Source organism: Epinephelus fuscoguttatus, linkage group LG6, assembly GCF_011397635.1.
Source record: "Epinephelus fuscoguttatus linkage group LG6, E.fuscoguttatus.final_Chr_v1".
NCBI lineage: Eukaryota > Metazoa > Chordata > Actinopteri > Perciformes > Serranidae > Epinephelus > Epinephelus fuscoguttatus.
Genome location: NC_064757.1, coordinates 33,403,864 through 33,428,198, shown reverse-complemented (window position 1 = coordinate 33,428,198; position 24,335 = coordinate 33,403,864). Strand labels below are relative to the sequence as shown.

General features: G+C 38.9%; 1 protein-coding gene across 1 annotated transcript; it reads right to left on the bottom strand.

The window, feature by feature from the left end:
- Positions 1-266: 266 nt before the first annotated feature.
- On the bottom strand, positions 267-22,934 carry mccc2 (methylcrotonyl-CoA carboxylase subunit 2). The gene is made up of 17 exons (XM_049579257.1): positions 22,719-22,934; positions 20,708-20,774; positions 20,123-20,207; positions 19,722-19,823; positions 19,348-19,475; positions 18,815-18,927; positions 17,608-17,721; positions 17,265-17,329; positions 15,672-15,771; positions 15,476-15,571; positions 11,989-12,061; positions 11,801-11,877; positions 9,901-9,967; positions 7,558-7,714; positions 6,553-6,667; positions 2,963-3,048; positions 267-1,005 (listed from the first exon to the last, which is right to left on the bottom strand). Exons 1-17 carry the CDS (start codon positions 22,848-22,850, stop codon positions 888-890), a joined length of 1,695 nt encoding a protein of 564 aa, XP_049435214.1. The 5' UTR covers positions 22,851-22,934; the 3' UTR covers positions 267-887.
- Positions 22,935-24,335: the final 1,401 nt, after the last annotated feature.

Genomic DNA, 24,335 nt, shown 5'->3' with positions numbered 1-24,335 from the left:
CACACCAACTGTGTGCAGCATGTTCAGTTAAAGAGATAAATGGACAAAATGGAAAAGAGGGAAGGAGGGAAGGACGGGGTGGCCAGCTGGTAAAGTTAAGCACTCTTCCTCAGTGGCTCAGCTTCGGTACACAGCACACTCTGCCTGCAGCATGCGATCTGTAAAACTACATCCTATTCCCGCCTGCTATAACACAATATTTGCCCAATTATTAACATGAAAAGCAAACGTAAGGCGAGCTCAGAAGGCATAATAAACCCAACCAGTGTCTCTTGACAAGAGATTTTACTCAAAGTGTGCATACAGAGATAATTGCATGGAGCTTGGACATTTAAAAACTGTATGTTTTTCCTCACACCAGCTCCTCTGGGAACACCAGAACACCTTTATGTTATCTAAATGGCATTTAGTTTGAAAAAGGTTGCTTCTATCATCCCATTGTGGCCAATCAGATATTTATAGCTAAACAGCGCCCCCTTATGAAGACTGTTTTAGTCTGACACTCCTCTATCAGGGACTGAGAACAAAAAGATAGCAACTTGTGGTTTTTCATATTCTTTAAATTCATCATTTACAGGATTAGATTTAAAAAATCCGACTACTACCGTAAAGAAAGGAAACAGCTGGGTACAGTTTGCATTTACACCGGAATAGTAACAGTTAAGGCACAGCTCATTAGTGGAAATATCCCACAACAACAGCACACCATCCAATCACTTCCCCATTGATCCGAGGTTGTGTGATTCTACTTCAGTGATTTTTCTTCTTTTTTTCAGGGTTTGTTGCTCTAAATCTGGTGACACAAGTAAAACTACAAAGACTACTGTAAGTACAGTACATGTCCAACTGTGACAGGCAGATCTGCACCTGTGCAAGCTACACGAGCATTACATCCTGAACACTCCAAAGCGTGTCTTCTGCATTGGTGCATTCAGCGCTGCACTGAGGCTCAGTCCCAAAACCATACGTGTGTCGGCTGGATCAATAATCCCGTCATCCCAGAGTCTGTGGAGAAAAAAAAAAAGACACCACATTATTAAAGTGCACATTACACAGCTTCTTGAGGTACTTGTGACACTTGTAGAGGTTTTAAAAAGGATTCTGTATCTTTTTTTTTTTTTTTTTTTAACTCTGCAAGGTTAAAATTTTCTCTCTATTATCAGTTACCATAATTGTGACACTGGCATATTATTTTAATGGCTATAATCTTTCACTCAAATATTTTTTGCAGCTTCTTTGTAAGAAATACCAGAGGATGTGAAGTTGACGTCACAGTGTGTAAAGTGTAGGGCTGCCCCCTAATAGTCGACCAAATGTTCATTGGTCGCTTAGTCACAGAAAAAAACAACCACCCAAAAAAACAAATGTGAAACTCTATTAGGAGCTGCGCCTTGTCAAAGCAAATCAAAACCTATCTGACTGGACCAGGTGGGAATTTTGTTTGAAAGGACAGACACAGGAAGTGTCCACAATCTGCAGTCAGACAGGAGTCAGGCTAATTTCCAGGGCTGGTACCTGCGGTTATTCCACAGGCTAGTTAATAACATGTCAGGCAGGAAATCCAAAGTGTGGGATCATTTTGAGAAGGTGAAGGACGAACCCAAGGTGATATGTAAACTCATCTTCATTGGTCGACTACAAACGTGACACATCATCTGAAACATGGAAGTAGCTACATGCCCATTAGCCCACAGCGTCATTAACAGGCGGCTCGCTCAGTGTGTGACGTGCACTTGGAGATAAAATACAGGCCTATATTAATGAAGCTTCATTAGTACAGTTTTGTATTTCTCTGTAATGTAGCACAGTGTTAACAATGTTACTGATACTATTCTTTCTCACACCTTCAACTCAAACCATTGTGTTGCCCTGCCCAAAATATATCATTTAATAATTGAATTAATATCGTAAACATGCGGGGGACTAGTCGACTAATGGCCCTAAATAACGACTACTCGTTGACTAGAAAAACTCTTAGTTGGTGGCAGCCCTAGTAAAATGTTTCAAACTGGGTGCCATCTTCAAAGGATGCACTGTGTTACCTGTGCCTGCTACTGTAGGTCAAGCTACGGTATTTGGCCAAACTAGTCACGATGAACAACATAAATCCATATAATTTGGCGGCCCAGTGCTGGATTGCAGACCCTGATGCACTATCTCCACTCACAAACCCGGACATTGTAAACTGTCTTGTTTTCATACTGAGTGCACACACTTTGGTAATAGAGATAACAGAGCACCAAAAGGATGGCACCCCCATCCCACACAGCATGACATACCTTGACATCCTCTACAGTCACTGTTTTACAACCAAACTACCTTCTCTGAAAAAAAATGTATCACAAATCCTTTGATTTGGTTTATTTATTTTAACAATTTTCATATAGGACATCTTGGCATTTTGTCTTTTTAAAATCCTTTTCATCTTATCTGCTTTGTGAATCTTGATTATTCTCTTTTTAGTTCATCGAAATCATTGTAAGTCTGTGTTGTGTGTTCTGAAACCTCTTTGTCGTACACAATATGCTGGCTAGGACACTACTGTAAAAAAAAAAAAAAAGTGAGGCCCTAATCCGTTAAATAAAAACATCTACCTGATGTTTAAAATTTGAATAGTTTCCCTGCACTGCAACTTAAACACACTATTTTCCAACATGGTGCATTTTTTGTTTGTAAGAATAGGATATCTAATGGAGTAGAAATACACTTTAAACACGTCACAGCATCACCTCTCATGCATGAACAGTCTTTCTTATGACATGGAAAAGCTGGATAACATGATGTATTGAAATGATTTAAAAATAAATTTGAAGCAAATGCTGATGGCCTGTTGCACCTCTGCACAACATTGTTATTCCACAAAGAACATTTCTCTTGGTGGTTTAACTGCGGTGACTTACTGACATTGAGTCAGTGCTGTTGAGAGAGACACACAGCTTGATGTGTCATGACCAAAGCTCACCTAGCACTGGAGTAGTACGGACTGCCTTCCTCTTCAAACCGCTGCACTATTGGTTTCTTCATGGCGGCCTCTTGTTCTGCTGTGAACTGTGAACGCATTGTTAAAACAAAGGTATTAGCTCCATAGGTCTGCCAAAGGTATCTGCTGAAAGGTAAAAAAAAAAAAAAAAAAAAAAGTTTACAGTCGTGTGCATTTAAATGCAGAATTAGGCAATAAGGACCTCTGTGCCAAAGCATTTTCAAGGCTGTCTGAATTGTACACGGCACAGAGGAAAGCAGAGCTGAAACCACATTTCAGCATTTCATTTGCCATGGGAGTTAGTTTCCTTGGCTTGGATCCTTGTGGAAATTATAAAAAATAATGAAAACACAGAGTCAATGCTGAAAAGCTTTTCAGTGCTTTTAGTCCATCCTCACTGACATAAATGGGGGCGACTACTGTGAACATTATAAAATATTATAATTCAACAGCAACTGCAGCCTCCAAAATAACCCAGAAAATTGAATCAAGACGTTTCTAAAAACAGGTCACCAAACTGAACATAATAATTGTCACTAAGTTTTAATTCATTGCAAGGCTGTTGGATCAGACTACATTAGTTATAGCTACAAGGAATAAAACTGGCAACTGGGTGCAGACTGTATGTTGGTTGAAGACAACATTTTCCAAGTTCTAATCCTGTTTCACTCTATATATTATCTAGGGATGCACCGAAATAAAAATTTGTGGCCGAAGCCGAAGCCGAATAAAATTAATCGCTTGGCCGAATACCGAGTACTGAATAGCGTTGTTTAGTTTCATTAGTTTTTGCAGATGAACCCCCTCCAGATTAGTGTTGTCATGGTCCCAAAATTGGGACCCACGGTACGATATCAATGAAAATACCATGGTTCTGAGTAGTATCACGATACCACAGCGAAAATGAGGCAGATGTGCCTTTTGTCATTTATAAAAAGATAAATCACTTTTCTATAATACATCAATGACATTTCAATGGAATAAATTACTTATTGGCTTATTCATACTTCAAAAACAGCATCAATGAGTGATTAACATAGGGGGGATGAAAATAAAATAAATAAATAAACTAAAAATCAACCAGCCACCCTCCTCCCCTGACAAGTAAAGAACAGTCCCTCCATAAGTAAAGAACAGTCCCTAAAGTGCGGTGAGGTTTGTGGACCGTTACCTGCCACAAAGAGAGAAATGTGAACGGCTCATTTGTCCTCTGACACATCACATACCTATGTGCCGCCACGGCTCGGCTGTTCAGGTACTACTGGACAGTCATGACGCCAAGAAGAGGACATTACTGGAGCTGGACTTCTCCGTCGCCAGTAAGCCTTATCTTGCACCGCGAAGCACTATGGCCGCCATATTTGACAGGAATATGTATTCCTGTCTGTGTCTGTGACCTCCGTTCAACCCACAACTGGCGGGACTCGCCTTTTGTTTCTGCTGCTGGTTGAAATCTGTACTCACACAGTGTGCTGAATGATTTATTTTGCTTGCACAAAACTATTTTTAGTCGCAAATGCGAGTGTGTTGACGGATGGAGTATAATATCGCCACACTGCCGACATTTTACTCCGTCCGTCACCACACGCTGTTTGATTGCGTTATCAAAACACGGCGCTATTATTCGGCCTTGCTTTTAACTTATTGCAGCGAATACCGAATGTGTGTTTTTTTGCAATATTTGGCCGAATATATTAGGTTACTGAATATTCGGTGCATCCCTAATATTATCCAGATATCTCCTGTTATACGGCAAACATGGGTCACTAAATTTCATGCCGGCGAGCAACACCAACAATGGCGGCGTCCACAGGATCATGGGGGGGCGTGCTGTGTTTGGACCCAGGCCCTGGAGGCAGATCTGATTCAACACTGGGAAGAATATCCATGCCTTTATGATGTGTCGTCTCCAAGTTAAAATACGTAGTTTGGTGAAGTCACCGCGTTATCTGGGACTCTGGCGGCGAGGGCTCAGTGGAGAAATCTTGTGGTGTGTACACACAGGTCGTAACGCAGTTGGCGAGACTCCCGATGACAGAAACACACGTCGCCAGGTATGAACACTCAAAAGATTACGATAGTCTCTGCGACCCAGAATCGGGGTGAAAATCATGTAATGATTGAACTAGCCTGTAGGGACGCACTGATACCACTTTTTTTCAGACCAAGTAAAAGTACAAGTACTTACATTTGGGTAACTAATACCATTACAGTTCTATCAATGACTTTGAAAACATGTTTCATTTTCACCCCTCAGCGGGGTAAACCAATAGCAAAGCCCGCTACAGGGCTGTCGAACATGTATGTATAGGAGTGTTTATCTTTACTTATAGTGCAGCTATGTTTAAGATAAGATAAGATAAGATAAGATAAGATAAGATAAGATAAACCTTTATTGTCTGTCACATGTAACAGAAATTCGTCTTTGGCAAGCTCTGAAATAAAACAGACAAGAACACACAAAACACAATAGACATTGTGTGTCACAAATCTGGGGAGGAGGGAGGAGATTAAGGAAAGCAACAGGGACTTTAAAGGCTACACATGTTAAATACTAGCTCACCCTATGTTCTATGCAGTTACTTTATAAATGAGGTAAGCTTAAATAACTCAAGGGCAAGGGCTACACACATACTGCAGCTACATCCAGTAACTTATTACTATTTTTTTGTGAGGTGGCGACAGCTGGGAATCTTATATTTCCGCTCTAGTAACATAACACTGAGAAGACATCAAAATCCTATATTATCTACAACTGACAGCAGCTGGCCATGAAGAGCATCGCACTGGGTAACAGCTTTTGTTATTTTTACCGCCCATTGGTTGTCACTTCTCCAAGGTTTGCTGCAAACTTCATTGTTGCTGTTTTCCGCTAGCATTAGCAAACTCCTTGAACTCTGTGTCATGTTGGTTCTTTAGATGTTTTATCAAATCGTGTTAAAGGAACTATTTTTCACTCGTCCTCATGGCAATTTAAAACAGCATAGTTTGCCACTGCTTTACTTTGGTTATTATCACTCAATGGCAGGCTGCCGTACAGTGGTACTGTGAGCTGCTGTATTTACACATTTTACAAGTACAATTACATGAGGGGTGTGTGGGTGGAGGCCAGAAGTATTTTTCTGCAGTATTCGCTAAGCCAAGCCGTGTCTACATCAAAAAAGACTACATTTGAAATGCATTTAAAAAGGGAACTAATGATTGGTTTAATTTTTGGTCTATTTAATGCCACCTATTGTTAAACCATCTTACACATCGCTGATTGAAACGCCTGCCATCAGGGCACTGATGTCAGGTTTCATTCTGAAGCTATTAATGCACTCTTAATACACCCATAACAGCATACCTGACAAAATTTAATTATAGCCGTTTGATGACTGCACTATTCAGGATAAGTCATCACTGTAACACTTAACACTGATATAATTTTATCCTTGTATAAGTGCCATGTCAAACCATTACTGAAAGAAAAGTGTCTTTCATAATGTTTATGAGTTTGGCAGCAAATCCACAAAAGCTAATTTGAGCCTTTCCAGTGAAGCACAGACGGGATGATTAATGCGAATCGTTACCTCCTTCCCCTCGCGTGCCCTCTGGTCCTTGGTGATGGTGGCCAGGACAGTGGCTGCCTGCTCGCCGCCCATTACAGAGATACGGGAATTTGGCCACATGTACAGGAATCGAGGGCTGTGAGCAGGAAAAGAGGGAAGTGTCAATTTGCTCCAGTTTGCTGAGCCAGAGGAGTCAGCTGAATCACAGAATCAACTGAAACCTGCATTAATGAAGATCTAATATTCCATTAATAGTGTAATAATCTGATGACAGCCAGAGGAAAACATGATTTATGAGACCTTAGGCTGGGAAAAAGTACCACTTAGGGAATACTAAATAATTCAAAAAGGCCAACCATAGGTGAGCATGAATTTTCCAAAACGCTAAATCGTCTGTGTTTAAATGTAACATGAACTATTTCTTTAAACAAAAAGGAGAAAAGCCTGAATGAGACATAAGGTTATGTTTTATTAAATCAGACAATAAGCTTGTGTCTGAATTTTTCTATTTTATAATAACAGGTAAGAATATGCACACAATGCAGAGGCACACATCCCGTTTACTGGTCTTCATGTGGTACGACTGGATATGTGAGAAAAGCTGCATAAAGCCTTTTGTAGATCTAGACACTATCGCATTATTCTCTGCATCTCATTGTTCCTATGGAAGCAGTACTGTTGGGGGACACTGTGGATGGATGAAGAGGCGAGGAGTTCATAGTCAGTGTCAGAAACCTAATTAAAATGGATGTTTTATTCTTAAATGTGTTTTTAGCATTGAAAAGGTTTAAATCTAAAAGCTTCCGCTGTTACAAAAGGCCACTTCCACCTGAATGTAAAAATCCAATGGCATCTGATGCATATTATTTTACATACTCAACAGTATGCGCAGTACGCTTAATACATGAACAATTCAGACACAATTATCTTCATGATTATGTATTAGGCCTTGGCCGGGCTTCTATTTTGTTCATTCGTGATGCTACCTGTGCTGTCTTATTTTACTTTTCATTAACTTCTTCATACCTGTAGGCTCTGCCGCACATGCCGTAGTTTCCTGCACCATAGGAGCCACCAATGATAACAGTAATCTTGGGTACATTGGCACAGGCAACTGCAGTTACCATCTTAGCTCCATCCTTGGCAATTCCTCCTGCTTCATATTCTCTACCAACCATGAAGCCTAAAATAAAGACGAAGGGGAGAGATTACAAATAAAAACTGGGTTGACTCTGTGTGGTAAATAATAAATGATCAATGACAAACAGCAAGAACTGGAAAAAAATGTTGAAGAATAATGTACACATCTTGTCACATCTGAATATAAACTGTGATATCATCACTTTGTCTTTAATCACACTTGACTTGAGTGAGTGATTACCAGCTTATATTAAATACAAGGTTCATTAGGTGCCTTAAGCCCTATTCGCACGAGACTAGTATTACCAGGGGATCTCATGTGATTTAGAAATTAACCCCACACGTCTGTGTCGTACGGCACATTTTACAAGGGATAAGCTAAGTTTTATTTTACTTAAATCCACCGACATTAACCAGTCATTTGTAACTCCACTCTACACAACACGAAAACGCTACACAGCACCACATGTGACGTACAACGTTAATTGTCTCTTTTTTTTTCATTTTTAATGTGGTTAAACAAACAGAACCGATTCTGCCACACGTTGTCATATCATCCATCTCACTGTCTTCTTAGTTTTTGCTCTCCTAAATGATTTGAGCGTGTTCTTTCTGCATACAGGCGAGATGAGCCTCCTGCACCCAAAATGCTGTCAAAACCTTTATTTATAATTGCTAATGCAGCCTTTCAGTTGTTTATTGGCAAAAATCGATGTCTGCATCCATAAATATGTCATCATTGGTGTATTATCACCTCCACTAATAATCTGACTTATTCTCATAAAGGAGAATTTTGGATTTGTTTGTACATTGGGCAGGTAAGTTGTTTGGGGGGTTCCATAACGTTTCGCCATCTTAAAAGTACATCCGCCAGCAAGGGACATATATCACTCCTTCTTTGGCGTTTTCGTTGACAGCCCGGCCAGCGCTGCGTGACTGAGAAACCGAAGGAGAGGAGCAAGAGGCGCTTTGCTACTACCCCGGCCGGCACTACTGCAGCATCACAAAGTACCACTCTTTGAGCATAATGCAGGATCATGCATATGCAGCATCATGGGAGATGGAATCCTCGTCGCCGAGAAAGCACAAGAAATATGGAGACGTTGGTGAATCCTTGATGTTCTTTCAAATTCCCGTACCAGTTGAAGGGCATTCTTCCCAAATGGACTGGCAACATGTCAGAACGACCATCGTTAAACAGAGGAGGTGGCCTGCGACACGACTTATCTCCCACCTACAATGCAGTCTTGGGATCTCTCTCCAGATGACTTAACACCTAATCAGGCCTGGTCCCATCTTACCCCACATTACGGCCAGGCGGGTCAACGACTCACATGAGACCTTAACGACTCTATAAGGGTTCACGTCCACACAGAGTTTAAAGCCTGCGACTCCACACCAGTCATTTAGAACTGAAGACGCTTCTGGGATGAGAGGTGAAACGTCTTCAAGAAACTCAAGCAAGTGCAGTTGCACGTATGATAATGCAGCCTCCATATTTCTTGACCGAGACAGAGGCATGAAGAAAACAAAAACCTAAATACGACCCCGTATCACAGAGAAGCTAATTTGCACAGGACTCACACTATCACATGACCTCTGCGTTTGGTAAAATATGGTAGGTAATTTGCGGCGGCGACCTCCGCAATTATTACAAATCACGTGAGGTCCCCAGGTAATACTAGTCCAGGCTCAAGATCCCAATAAAAGCCACAAAATTAACATGATGTTTTCAGTTACTTAAAGGTGGAGCCAGTGATTCCTCAGAGAGCTTGTTGATGAAAATACACCCCTCCTGTCAGTGCTTCCATCAGCCACCCTGTCAGTCCTGCTGCCTTTCTCTTTATGGCGTTTCCCTTGTCCTTTACATGAGCAGCCCTCCTATTGCTAACTGGCTTTCGTCGTGCTCTGTATCTCACTCTGAGCCACTTTCTTTGTTTCCCATTTACAGAGCTAGAGTTGTCTATGAACACCAGATATTTTTCATTGCACACACACAGCGGACAGCTAGTGGACCATAAGGAGATATTTGCTGAATTTGACAATAAGTGTACAGGATTAGGATGGCTTACTGCACCTACTTAAATCATAATAAACACCCTTCATTATTGTTTTCACTCTTCGCCGAGGCGATGGAGTAAAAGAAAGAGAAAATAAACACACCACAACAGAAGACAATCTGAGATGTCAATAATCCCCAAACCTCAGATATTAAGAATTCCCACTGACCTGTTATGTTTTGGAGGAAAAGAAGTGGAATGTTTCTTTGGCAGCATAATTCGATGAAATGCGTTCCCTGGAAAGGAATTCAAATATTCAGTCAATCCATTAAAGTCCCACTGCAAAAGAACAACTGCCCAGAGGACACAAACACAGAAATGTACTATCACTACTTTTAAATTAAATGACAGGATGGGAATGATATATTTTTCTTGGCACCTTAACATTTAGCAGAATTAGAACTTGTTCCAAGAGAAACAGACTGTGTTCAAAGGACACAAGTGTACATGCTGAACTGCTGCCTGGGCTGTTGCTATACCTATATATCTATACTGTCTGGATCACACCTGGAATTTGTGCTTCCACAAGAAACTTCTGAAGAAGCTGTGGGCTGATCTGAAAAGCCAAATTAAACTAAGTATAAAATTGAGAGCTGCTTCATGTTCATCAGACCATTCAGTTAGTGTGTGTCCTGTGAGCAGTTTGTCAGCATCCTCATCTGAGTTGAGACCAGTCAGGACAGAAATTTATCAACTTGGGAGGGAGGTCATCCGGCTTCACACTGGCTTTGTACTCGCTAGATTTTACTTTGAATACGAAAGAGCTGAATGGCCTTCAGCCTCGCCAGAAAAAAATGCACCGAACAACAAAAAGCTGCCAAGAGCTATTGCACAGGAAAACAAGCACAAAAGACTGTGCACTGTGCGGAGACACCTCATTTCCATATACTTTGTATTGCTGAATTACTCAGGTGTTTTCTTTATTTTGGCAGTTACCTCTGCTGGCTTTCTTTCAGTGAAGCTTCCTGTCTTGCATTAAAAAGCGTAAACACAAGTTAGAGACAGCGTGAAAGACGGCTGCCTATTAGAAACTGTCACTTGGTGAAAAATGATTCATCAGTTTGCTCCCAAATGTGCACACAACAACAGAAATCTAATCATTTCTCTGTTACCTCTCCCTTTCACAAACACCTGGGGAAAAGCTTTTAACAATTTAACAGTTAGCATAATAGAAGCCTGGGCATGTCTTAAGTGATGACAGCGTGTCTCAAAAATGCATCTCAAAATGCAGGTGCTGTATTGATTTTTCTTGGATGTGCTCTCTGAGCCTGTCTGTTCCACATCTGTGTCTGTCTGAAGCACTGTGTCAGTCCCTTTCATCTGCGATTACACTGATGAGAAAACCAATGCTCATATCGCCATATTGAGACCTCACAAAAAATGGATCAAAGAAAGGGTTTTTTTTTCTGGTCAAGCTTGTAATCTAATTCAAAAGGTATTTGAAAAACACATTAGTCTATAAGCACAAATTCAGTTTCTAATCTTTCCTAAGCCCGTGTAAAGTTCAGATGTTCATGGCAGACTGGCTTGCAAATTAAGTGAATTATACTGAATGAAAATTATGATTGTCCCTTGTCCATGGTTTCTAAATGCTATGTTATTACAATGCCATTCATCAGAGCACTCCCGAGATGGTCCAGACAAGTACAATTTGAGAGCTTATCGTATGAGAGAAACTCGTCGCCTTGACTGTGAAAGGTCAGTACGAACCATTTGTTGTAAGCAGCAAATCTCTGTGGAGAATACTTTCTGAAGTGCTTCAGTATTAACTTAAAGTCCTTGACATTTAGAGAGACACATTGCTAGTACAGTGTTTACTCCTTTGAAAATTCCACAAGATCATGAGGCTTAGCTTTTTACACTTTACACAGGTGTTGCTTGTTTGTTCACAATATTGCAGGATCAAAGCCGTACCATGAGCCTGAACGTTCTGAGAAGCCAGAGGCAAATCTTTGCTTTTCTAATAACACTGTGAAGATGCTGGAGATAGTTTTAAAAATCATGTTTATTCTTCAGAGAATTTTTTTACTCTACCGTTTAAGTCATCTCCAGGTACGAAGGATATTTACCTTTTTTGCAGACTCTGAAAACAAGACTCCATTGTTGCCGATGATTCCGACAGGGTAACCAAATATTCTTGAAAATCCTGAACAGGTACATATTGAGAGTCAAATGTTAACAACGTAATGAAAAATTTACCATAATTTAAGCAAATTTTTTCAGGTTGTAAATATGGAAAAAGATGTATTTCACAAACCTGTAACAAGGGTGTCTCCATAGAAAGCTTTGAACTCGTCGAATTTACTGCCATCTACAATTCTGGCGATGACCTGCAATCAAGGGAATAGAGGAAAATTATGAAAGCTAACATTAGACTTTAGACAGGAAATGGCAAAGACATGCAAAACAAGGTTGCAGTGTTATTTTGTTTGTTTTTAGCTCTATATTCTACGAAAGCGTATTGCATTCACCTGACAAATAAAAAAAGCCCTGTTTTTCCGAGTAATTTTTTCTGTTTTTTGGAGTAATTTATTTATTTTTCTGTTTTTTGGTGTATTTTTTTTTTCTGTTTTTCTGAGTAGTATTTTCTGTTTTTCTGAGTAATTTTTTTCCCTGTTTTTCTGTGGTAATTTTTTCCTGTATTTCGTGGTAATTTTTTTTCCTGAACGAGGAGACGAGATACTTCATTTGTCAGCTAAGGTAATTACGTGCCTTACCCTTATTGATTCCGTAGCTGAAACTGTCTAGGAGCAGGAGCATGGATGCAAAATACATCCATGAGCAGGAGTCACCATGGATGCAGGGGTCACTTGCAAGTGCCAGGTGGGAGCTTCTCGCGAGATTTTGAACTATCTCGTCTCCTCGTTCAGGAAAAAAAATTACCACGAAAAACAGAAAAAAATTACCACAAAAAAAAAGAAGAAAAAAAAATACCACGAAAAACAGGAGAAAAATTACTCAGAAAAACAGAAAAAATGATACCAAAAAACAGGAAAATAAATAAATTACTCTGAAAAACAGAAAAAATTACTCAGAAAAACAGGGCTTTTTTTTATTTATCAAGTGAATGCAATACACTTCTGTAATATTCTGACATGTTCCAGGATAAACGCCTTTGCACATTGAGTCTTCTGTTTCTTTTCGTTTATTTAATCTGTTATCCGAAAACAATCTTACTCCCAACAACCTTGCACACCGTGTCTTGTAGGTTTTACTGATCTATTTGTGGCAAAAATCGCGAAACGAGACAAAATGTAAAGATACATTTGCTTCCATGATTCTATCCAGTAGGATACCTCCCTCTGTTTCACGACTCTATGCTGGCATCTTCCATTTACCACTGCTTGTAAAGGGGCTGAGCTGTCCTCCCTCTCTATCTCCACATGGTCACTCTCCCTCTCTGTGTGCAGTCTACATCCTCTTCCTTGTCATCATCCATCTGATTTTTTTACTGTCGGACATATTAAAGTAAGCTAATGCGGATGTTTCCTGCTGCCACTTTTTTTTCTCACTGTTTCTTGGTCAAATAATTCTCTAAATATGAAAAAAAACACACAGAAAATTGAACCTATTTCATAAAGTTTAGTGGTAGACAATTATTTAATTGTCAATTAGTCTGTCAATTGTATTCTCTTTTAATTGATTAGTTGTGTAGTTTAAAAATTGTAAGAAAATGGTCAAAAATGTCAATTGTGTATCTCAAAGTCGAAGGTGATGTCCTCAAATGTCTCGTTTTGTTCACAACCCACAGATATTCAGTTACTGTCATAGAGGAGTAACGGGCTGGCATCAGAGAGTTTTTACCTTTTTTTCCTTAAAAATTTACTCAAGCCATTCAATTATCAAATTAGTTGGCGATTAATTTAATGGCTGACAGCTAATCCAGTAACCGTTGCAGCTCTATGGGGTTACCAGACATTTTCATGGGCAAAATTTTAAAACCTTTTTCAAGGATGTATCATAAAATTTCCACGAACACGAACATTGCTCCATCTCCAAAATGTTGTACAATTTAAAAGTAATGGCAGGGCATAGCAAAGGTAGGGAATTTATGACCCTATGTGTTAAATTATGATGTCAATCATTATTTTTCTATTTATCAAACATGTCAGATTCAAAGTCTATTCAAACATAACACCTTCTAGCTGACATATATGGAGGGAGTGACAGAACATGGGGAGAAAATGAAGAAACATATGCCATGGTAAAACATCACACACTGGTGCATCTTAGAACTATATGCTACGTCGACAGCTACAGAAAATAAATTCACATTGTGTTACATTATGTGGAAGTTTATCGATGGAAGATTATTGTGAATATTCATTTCATTTCATTCACACAACAAAATTCCATGACTTTTCAAGGTTTTCCATGACTGTGGGAATCCTGTCTATAGCCCCAAGTCCATTCATTCTTACTGAAGATGTAACTTCTTTTAAATATGCCACAAATATATAGTTTATTTAAAAAAAAAAAAAGCTCAGTAATTTCCTCTAACAGCTGGGCACTGCCATCTTTAGCAAATGTTATTCAAGCACAGGTTCATTCATTCATTTTCCGTAACTGCTTATCCTGTTAGGGGTGGTGGGGGTCTGGAGCCTATCCCAGCTGACATTAGGCGAGAAACGGGGTACACCCCGGACAGGTCACCAGACAATGGTAACCACTGCTCCACCGTGCTGCCTCAAACAGAAGTTACTAGTGTATTTGTTGTCAGCCACGTTTTTGGTGGTAGTGAGTATTTACAGTAGCAGGAGGGCGTGCGTTCAATTAACTCAATATAAACTACAATGCCTGTGTTCATGGTGTTGAAGGAACACATCGCCCAGTGTAACAGTGTGGTGCACTGATGTGTATATAATAGCTTTTGTATCTGATGTATCTGGCTACAGGCAATACTTGTTAGTAGGATTAATTCATTGTTGGTTTTGGTCTTTTTGTAGGAACTGTTTCCAAAAACAAAACTACACAAAATCACCAGACTCTTACTTTAAACAACTTTTACTGCAGTGATTTACCTTAAGTGATTTAGGGGCGCCCTGTGTTGAAAAGCCTATTACTGTTTAAAAACTCCTGTAAAGAGGGAGCAGCCGCTTGATCTTGTTTCCTAAATGGACTGCCAATACTGTTCTACACTACAAACAGTTTGACATCTCTGGAGTTAGCAGTAATTCTTGCTCCTGGGTCTACATCAAGAATCAAAGGCACAGGCTTTAAACCAAATGAGAACATCTGGCAAGCACTGCCACAGAGAGCAAAAAACTGAGTGATTGATGCCTGCTGTCCATTATCGACCCAGCTGCTGACAGAGAGATCTGACAGCTAAATATTGTTTACAGTGCAGTCTGGACCTGTAAACGCCAGGTTTGTTTGTACTTTTCATAAATCCTTAGCATAAAAGAGAGGTGTGAAGTGTGTATATGTTCTATGAATATTGTTTTCTAGTGGTAATATTAAAACAAATCAATTTAATCAATGACAGTGCTTTGCTAAATACACATTAGACAAATAGCATTGTGGCAAAGTTATAGATAAAGATGACTGAATGGAGTTAAGGAATCACTTTGAATGAAACATGTTGTAGCTTATTAATAAACCCCTCATCATTTCATTAAAAATAATCTAGATTTGAGTGTTGCTATGTTTGTGTGGAAATATATAAAGCATTTTTTCTTGAAGTTAAACCTGTAACTTTGTTTTCTTGCCCCTTTGAGACAATGTGGAGGAAACTGAGCAACTACCTCTCTGACATCAAAGTTGCGTTTCAAGTTATCTCCGACTATGCCATAGAGTTCATCCGCAGGGTAGAGCGGGGCTTCAGTAGGCTCTGTGGTGACCTGAAAAACACAAAAGACTCCGCATCAACAGAAAGCACAGACAGCTTAACACGGCAGGCCATTAAAGGTAATTTTTGATAACTGTCGTAATTGGACTGACCTCAATATTTTTCTTGTAGTTGAGGCTCCTCACAGCCTTTCTTGCTAAATGGAGCGCATGGTTGTCATCTAAAGCGTAGTGGTCTGTCACACCGGATTTTCTGTAAAATAAGCAACAAATCGATCACTGTGACATCAGTACGGCACATAAATCATTACTTAGAAAAATAATGACACTGATAAGAGTGTGTGATGCATTTCATCAATGTCAACAGCATATAATCATGTGACAAAGCAGAGCCTGTCCTGATCTCCCTGGGGCCCAGCTACCTGACCACTGAGATATGTAAACTGTAAACCACACAGTCACACTTGACACCCCCCCCCCCGGTGCTCCCACTACAATCCTCCCGCATTTAAAACAGTTTCCTCCATCTGTCAATTTACGAATAAGCAGACATATACAAAGGAGAGTAAGGTCTAAAAAAACATGTTTATTCCACATTTTCAAACATAAAATACTCTTTATAATGTGGCTTGGCTGAATACTCAGTGGTTATTATTTCCTGAGAGATGTGCATCCACATTGCACATTATGCCCAGATAGTCAACATTCAAAATTCAATATTTAGTCTGTGCTAATCCATTGCTTTCTATTTTACTTTAGTCCTTATTTTTCCAAAAACCACAGCATTCAAATCTGTAAATGTGGACCGCTGACCGTTTCTGACAGTTCGTTGAGCTATAAAAAATACTGAGATCTAGGCTGCAGATGACGAAAAGAGTAATCTCTGCACACTGACTTCAAACCACAATTTTATTCAAATCAGCAACTTTTCGATCCCAGTCGGGTCTTCTCGTGTCAGAAACATTTTGACCTGAGACAAATATGAATTTGAATTATTCTTCTCATCAGTGCTGCTTTTCAATAGCCCCTAAATGTGAAGTGCACACAATTACACTCCTTTTGAAGTGAAAAACTAATCGCAACTACTGTATTAGCTATGACTTACAATTCAAAAAGGAGAACCTACTCTGTGTGTAAACCCGGCTTGTAAATGGCACCACTGGAAAATATTTGTACCACTTTTTTGTCATGATTTATCAAGAATGTTGATCTAACTCATACCCCTTTACCACCAAAATTAGCGCATGTGCACAGGTTTTTTTTGAACACCTAAAACCCGTTAAAAATCAACTTTCCTTTCCCATTGCCATGAGATAAGAGTCTTGTACACGGCTCTGCTGCAGACGAGTATGCCTTTCTCTTTTTGTTTTTTTTTTCTGGTATATCATGTTCTATGTCACGGACAGTCTGGAAAACAGGTTAGCAAACAGAAGAAAGCAGCATGGAGGCTGGTGACATGCAACAGTCATTATTTCTTTTTATAGATCTCTTACTTATTCAGTGTCCCAAGCATTACATTCCCATCACTGCAAATTGGAGCCAGAGCTGATAAATACCTGTTACTACTTCAGAGTCATTTAACCCGGGTGTGAATGCTGATTGTAACCTTTCCCATCACATACAAAAGTCAGATGTTACTAGGTGTTACTAATGATGTTTTAGTTGGTGAACAGCATTTCTCTAAAGGCAGAAAGATGAGGAAAAAACCCATACATGCTACATATGAAAAATAATGTTGTTTCATACTTGCAGTGAAGATCAGCACCACCAAGGTCCTCTGCAGAAACCTCCTCCCCAGTGGCAGCTTTGACCTATAAATACAACAGCACACTGACTCTTAAACAAGCACAAACAACAAACACAGTGCCAGTGAAGCATTTTCAAGAAATGTCTGCTACCTGGCCACTATTCCCTGTGCAGCTTTAACAAAATAGCTAGTTGTAAGTTATTTCTTGTGCTTAATTTAAGATGTTGGAAAAACCTATATATAGTTTGCAAAGCATCAATCCACTGACAGGATTCTGAGCCAAATTGATGCTCCAACTTTCATCCTATTCTCACACAATGTAACAACAAAGATATATCCTACCAATGGAGGTCCTCCGAGGAAAATGGTTCCTTGCTTTCGCACAATGATGCTCTCATCTGCCATGGCAGGTACATACGCTCCTCCAGCAGTGCAGGAGCCCATCACAACAGCAATCTGAAAGGGTCAAGAGAAAATCTAATCACAACAATGCTCATCCAAGACTGGCAAGACACGGAAATTCTGATATCAAATGAATGGCTGATTTCTATGCAATAAATATGAAATTTACTCTAAGGAAAACTTAGCTTCAAGAAAGTTTATAGCTTCACACTTGATTACACTGGTAGCAATTCAGATTTAGTATTGATTTTACACTCTGTCCTGGCTCTGTCCTGACGTGGCCTTTTCAATAAAGGATTAAATTGTCAATATGATTAACAACAATGTAATGGGCACTGGCAAGTGGACTCGGAAATTTGTCATACAGCAATCTAGTGGCAAATGTGGCGGTGGTACAAAATAGGGATGGGGAAAACCTTAATGGAAAAAATGCCACAGAAGAAAAAACCCTCAAATACTATGCAATTTTAATCATTAGGAGACAATATTACTATTAATTAATGAATAAATGAGCATTCTGTTAACTGAAGTTATATAAACTAATGTTGTCACAACAGTGGAATCAATAGAGACTGTAACCATTGACAACAAGAGAGCAAAAAAAGTGCCATTGGTACTGACGTACCGATACAAATCAGTATTAAAACCATTTCAAACAGTCAGCACTGATATGTATCAGTAACACAGTATTATTGACAACACTACACTAGTTCAGCCGTGTTTATAACTGCTGGGTCTACTGGAGAGAGGTGAGAGCAGGACCTGACTCTACAGCACCCGTGGCATTTATCAGCTCTCACACAAACTGACTTCTCTTTGTTCTGTTTCTAAACACAAGGATGTCTCTTCTTCACTAGTCAATGGCAAGATAGATTTTAGTCGCTTCCAGACAATGAAAAGATGAACAACCTACAGCAGTGCAGTTCATTTAAATTTACCACCTCTGCTCTCTCTAATACAGTTTTTCAGTCAACCTGTCTGCCTCTAAGAACTGATTCATGAATCAATGCAAGGTTGTTTTTTCAAATACAACAAACTCCAGACAACAATAGACCACAGTAAAAGATAGAGAGCTATCTTAGCTGGAGTGTCAGCTTGCTATGTGTGTTATATAATCAGTGTGAAACGCACTGTTACTAAGCATCACCTGTGCTATTCCCTCTGAGGACAGCCTGGCCTGGTTGAAGAAAATGCGTCCAAAGTGATCTCTGTCTGGAAAGACTTCAGCCTGTCTGGGGAGATTGGCACCGCCCGAATCCACTAAAGGAGTCAAGAACATCAGAATATTTAGGAAACTCAGTGATTAATATTAACATCTGGCCTCTGGCTGTATTACAGACACACAGTCTCCTCTTTTATGATGCACTGCAGCCTGAAAGCCTCACCAAGGGCGTTCTTGAGTGTCCCAAGTCTACACTAAAGAAAAAACACCCAAACAAACAAACACAAAAAACATTACAGATTTTTCCCACAAGGCTATTTAACTTTGAAACAGCTGCAGAGGAGACCGGGCTGATCAAGTGATTGAATTTAATAAATAACGGTGACAAAACCACTTTTCTCGAGCATGACTTTTATGCTGTTAAGTTTAATTCTAGCAGTTAACGTTTTCATTTTTCCCTTTTTGTAAGTAACGTTTTTTTTGTTCCACCAAACTCTTACAAATACAAAAACACTCACCTAAGTAAATGCACGGCAAGTGGTTCTGCTGGGCGATCTCCTGTGCACGAAGGTGTTTCTTCACAGTAACTGGGAAGTACGTTCCACCTTTGACAGTAGCATCATTTGCAACAATAACACACTCCACCCTATGAGAAATAAAGAAAACATTGAAATTTACACCTGGGGTACTCGAGGGAAATCAAATTAAACAAAAAGCTAATTGCAAGTGAGAGTGGTGAAATTAACACCCCATGTAATTATCATAGGCTTGTATATTTGAATATTTTGCATCTAGTTTAGGATTTTGTTATTCTGGATATAAAGGTGCAGAGACAGTAGCTTAAAAAAATCTTTATTTTGTAGAAAAATATCTGCCTGTTCGTAGCACTTACCCTGAAATCCGCCCAATCCCGGTAAGTATACCGCCTGCTGGGACTTCCTCTTTTCCATACAGCTCATATGCGGCAAACTGAGAGAACTCCAAGAAAGGCGTCCTGCAAGAAAATGTTCAATTTAAAACAACCTATTTGCAATTGAGATGTCCCAAGTTTTGAGTATGAAAGCATGATGTCTGTTGTTTTTCAGGGATCTACGGTTAACAGTAAGATGACAGCAATGCTATCCTTCTTCCCTTGTTCTCTGAAATATGTACAGCAACAGATATTAAAACTACCTGTGCCATAGTTTTTGTAATGACATCAAACCTACAGAGAACTACAGATGTTTTACATCTAGTCTGCTGGGGATGAGCCAACCATGAATTTTGAAACAAAGATGTAAGATGATACTGTACCCTGGATCCAGCAGCCTGTCTATACGCTCTCTAGGCAGCAGTTTCCCACGAGAAGTGTGAAGTCTTCTGGCTTTCTCTCCCCCACCTGTATTAATAAAAATTAACAGCATGTTATCAAATAATTTGGCAAAACTTTGGATGGTCCAGTGTTGATTTTCAACTGATTAGCACGTGTCTAAGTTTAGGTGCTTATCCAAACTTTAAACCTATGCTACACATTTAGTATGTATGCACCATTTTACTCTCTGTTATATAAACTGTCATGAAACTCACTGTGGCTTCGCACTGTAATCTACTAAAACTAGATGAGTATCCACACTGAAATATCTACTGTAAATAAAAGTGTGATTGGCAATGTGTACGAGTTTTTAAAGATTTTAACCTAGGCCCTTAAAACCTTATCTACAGGTGGACCCTGAGCAGTTTCTTTAGGACAGACAGGGGTAAGTAAATGTGTTTTATCAACGCTTTCATCACTCATATGGACTCAACTTTGGCACTTGCAATGTTGGAATGAAAACATGTGTGATGTGAATTTGCAATAAGTTTGGTGTAGTGCGTTATCCGGCATATGCTTACACCTACCCAATTTAATCTTCTCTGTCCGGCTTTGCAGTTCATCAACAAGAACTTTCATTCGCTCATAATTCTCCTAAAAAACAAGAAAAACAAACACAGACATTTGTGTTGTTTGTCATGTTGTATAATTTCAACTGATGACAGTATTTTTCCTATTACAAAACAGGGCAAGTCGTGATTATGGAGCTAATTAAATGGTTAAAGTCGGCTCTTAGACCATTTACCCCTTCAACACAAATTGCACCTCTCAAGAGAAAATGAAAAAGGTCAAGAACATATCTTCAACAACACTGAATTAATGTGCGACATGATCACTTAATAAGCATGCTTATGTTGGTGTATTTTATCTCATCTTTCTGCAAGCTAGAAATATTAAGAAAATGTGCCTGTGGTGCCATCAAGTGATATTTTTTGGTGTTGCATCAGTGAGGATGAATGAGAACACCATGTACCAACAGTTACACTCAAGGGTGAAGATTTAATTTCAACATTGAGGGTAACACATATGAGACAGGGGATTTGGGGTCCTCTGCCAGAGAATTTTCAGCAGCAAACAATTAATTCCTTGCTTTCTGATGAATTTTTATACACTAATTTGTGCATTTTCTACATGAGTGGTTCTCAAATGGTGTGCTGCAACAATCCAGGTGTGCCATGGGATACTGTGATAGCCACACATTATTATTGCAATATTCAACTGGGCCTATACAAAAAGCCATGAATGCTTTTTTAATTGACAGTGCCAGTTAGTTGTGCCCACACATTTCCTAATACTCTAGCTAAAAAAATGCCATTTAATTTAGTTTAATAAACCTTCACGGGGAACCTATTCGTTGTCGTTCGCAATTTATAAGTGTGTGACACATCAAAAGCCCTGACTGGCAGCCAGTGAGAGATGATGAGAAAGCCGTGTGTGTGACAATGGACTACTTTATTGTACGGAGTAAATTACAACAAAGCACTTGTGAAGACGACCTACCACCTTATTTTTATTGTCTTATGTAACACATGTTACACAAGCTATTGTGCACAGGTATAGATACAGGTGTGCCTTGAGATTTTGGCTTGCCCCTTGGTGTGCACAAAAAGTTTAAAAACAACTGCTCTACATCAACTTATAATGTAAAAGTCTTTGATTATGTCAAAGTAAAACTCCTCTGCTCCTTTTATGTTTTTATCAAGGACACAAATGCAAATGTTGTAAAATCTACACCTGTGGTTACACTGATGCACCTTATGACCAACTTTATTAAATTATAACTTCAACCTGACAGTCATAAGCATTAAAACCTTTACCAATAATAAAGAAAAAGTATTCCTAATTTGCATTTTCTCCTACATTGGTTTGGAAACTTTCCACATTTTAATAATGCTTCCTGGTATATTTTGGTGTTAGGTATTGTTTATGGTAGATTTGACCCTTTATGTAAGTTATGTCACTTCCTATCAGATAAACTGTTGGGCAGAGACCCTGCTGCTTGCCACTCTAGTATCCATACAACAGGGATGCACTGTTTGCACTGTATACAGTCCCACTGCAGAAGTCTCAACTGTAAAAATGAGGATTACTTGAGAAGCAAAGACTTGAGGCTAGGGTGCATATAGTGTTATTTTACTCCATCAAACAGACTTGGTGGAATAAATAACCAACAGGACCTAGAGTCGCATATAGACCTGTCTTGACATGTGTCAAACTACTGAAAGGCAGGATAAATGGTGCATATTAAGTGCAGCTGTGTGACTGGTGTGATGATGCTAAGACCTTAGCTGAGCACCACGACAGCTCAAGGTTTTGACCTCTTCTTATCAGTAAACTAGTTATAATTCACCTCTGCGTCTTTAATGAACTAACAGTTAAATAAACTAGAGTTTCAATCATTGTCAACATGAGCTGACCTCAGCGTGGTTTTAAACGTGCCTGTCAGCTGTGTAGGTGAATAGTTGACGCTGACATTAGCAGCTTGAACAGTTGTAACTTACAGTCTGGCTAGCTAACGTTAGCAACATGCTACCTTACCTGATATTCAGAGGACTGTTTATCAGGCTGAGACCCGAGTCGAGCGACTTTATCGGCGTAGTAAGACCGTGTGCAAGCCGTAGGTAGACTCCTGCAACGAAGCAACCACGGTCTGACCGTCTGGAGAAGCATTTTGATGCTCGCGTCTATCTAAACGTTCAATTTGTTGCAGCTAGCTTGCTAGCTAACCTAGCAGTGATCTTCTTCTGTGGTTACCGTTAGTGGGACTGAAGCTCTACATCGCCACCTGCTGCTTATGGAAACTGTCTACATGTGCTCAACATATGTACCAAAGCTATCATTACGATGGAAATCTTTGACAATATATTCTTAATTCAAGGTCCATTTTCAAGTTTTTTCTTCCTGGAGCTTTCAGCTGCATCTCATGAAGGAATGTTTAATTTTTGATCTTATTCTGTTCTTGTATATCCTATTGATGTATATATTGTAGTTAAATGTCACACTTACAACCTCAGCACAGTGACGAAATATATTTTATTTTGTTGTATTTTATTTTAATCTGTTTTATTTTACTTTATTTTATCTATTTCATGTTTATTTATTATTTATTTTTTTAACATTTTAATATCTTAAGATATTAGCAGTATAATGCACATTCTACTTTTATTTTATTCAATTTTATTTTTATTTTATTTTATTTTATTTTGTTTTATTTTATTTTATGTATATATTTGTTTTTATTGCTTTATATTTACATACTTTTATTTCATACTCCTATTCTTACTTCTTATAATTCCCTGTTCTTTACATCGGAGTGACTTTAACGAATCACAATTTCCCCTCAGGGATCAATACAGTATTTCTGATTCTGATTCTGATGAATAGTAAGTGGACCTTGAGTGAAGATTATTGTGTCAAAATACCATTCCCAAGGTTGAGAATCAACCCTACTTAAATATGTAAGACCTAAACACATTACCTTGTATAGAAATACACTTAAATATAAATCTATCCATAGCATGTGTGCCAAAATGTTTCTTACATAAAAAAAACCCCAAAACAATTACAATTTTCTTGATCAATTAAAATGTGGTGTTTTTAAAGCATTTTATAGATAAAATGGTTAATTTCATGCCAAAATAAATAAACTGATAAATAAATAGATAAAAAGAATCAAACAAACAAACAAAAATAACAAGATGTCAAACCATAGATGAATGTGTTAAACCAAGAGAAAAGAGATCATCAGGTCCATGCTGCCATCATGTGAAATTTTACAAGTATTACACCCATAAGATCAGAGCATTATTTGAGAGTGTGTGTGAGAGAGAGCAACCCCACATTAAAGAAACGTAACGTTTGTCAAGGTCAATTCTTGTCGAAGGCCACAAAAGAAATCTAGAAAAGAAAAAAAAAAACCTGAATGTGACTTATTTGAAAGCAGGCAGATTTTTCTTTTTCGACCCATCACAGGTGGACATTTTGATCATCAGCATTTATCTTAGGAATAAAGCCGTACAGAGGATTCAATCACAAGTGTCTCTAAACACATGTTACAGTAGTGAAACAGATGCAGAGAAAAGGCCTTTTTTGAAATGGGAACTAAAGTTGGTTTTAAGTGGGAATCAGAGTTAGCCTAAAAGCTTCACAACACAT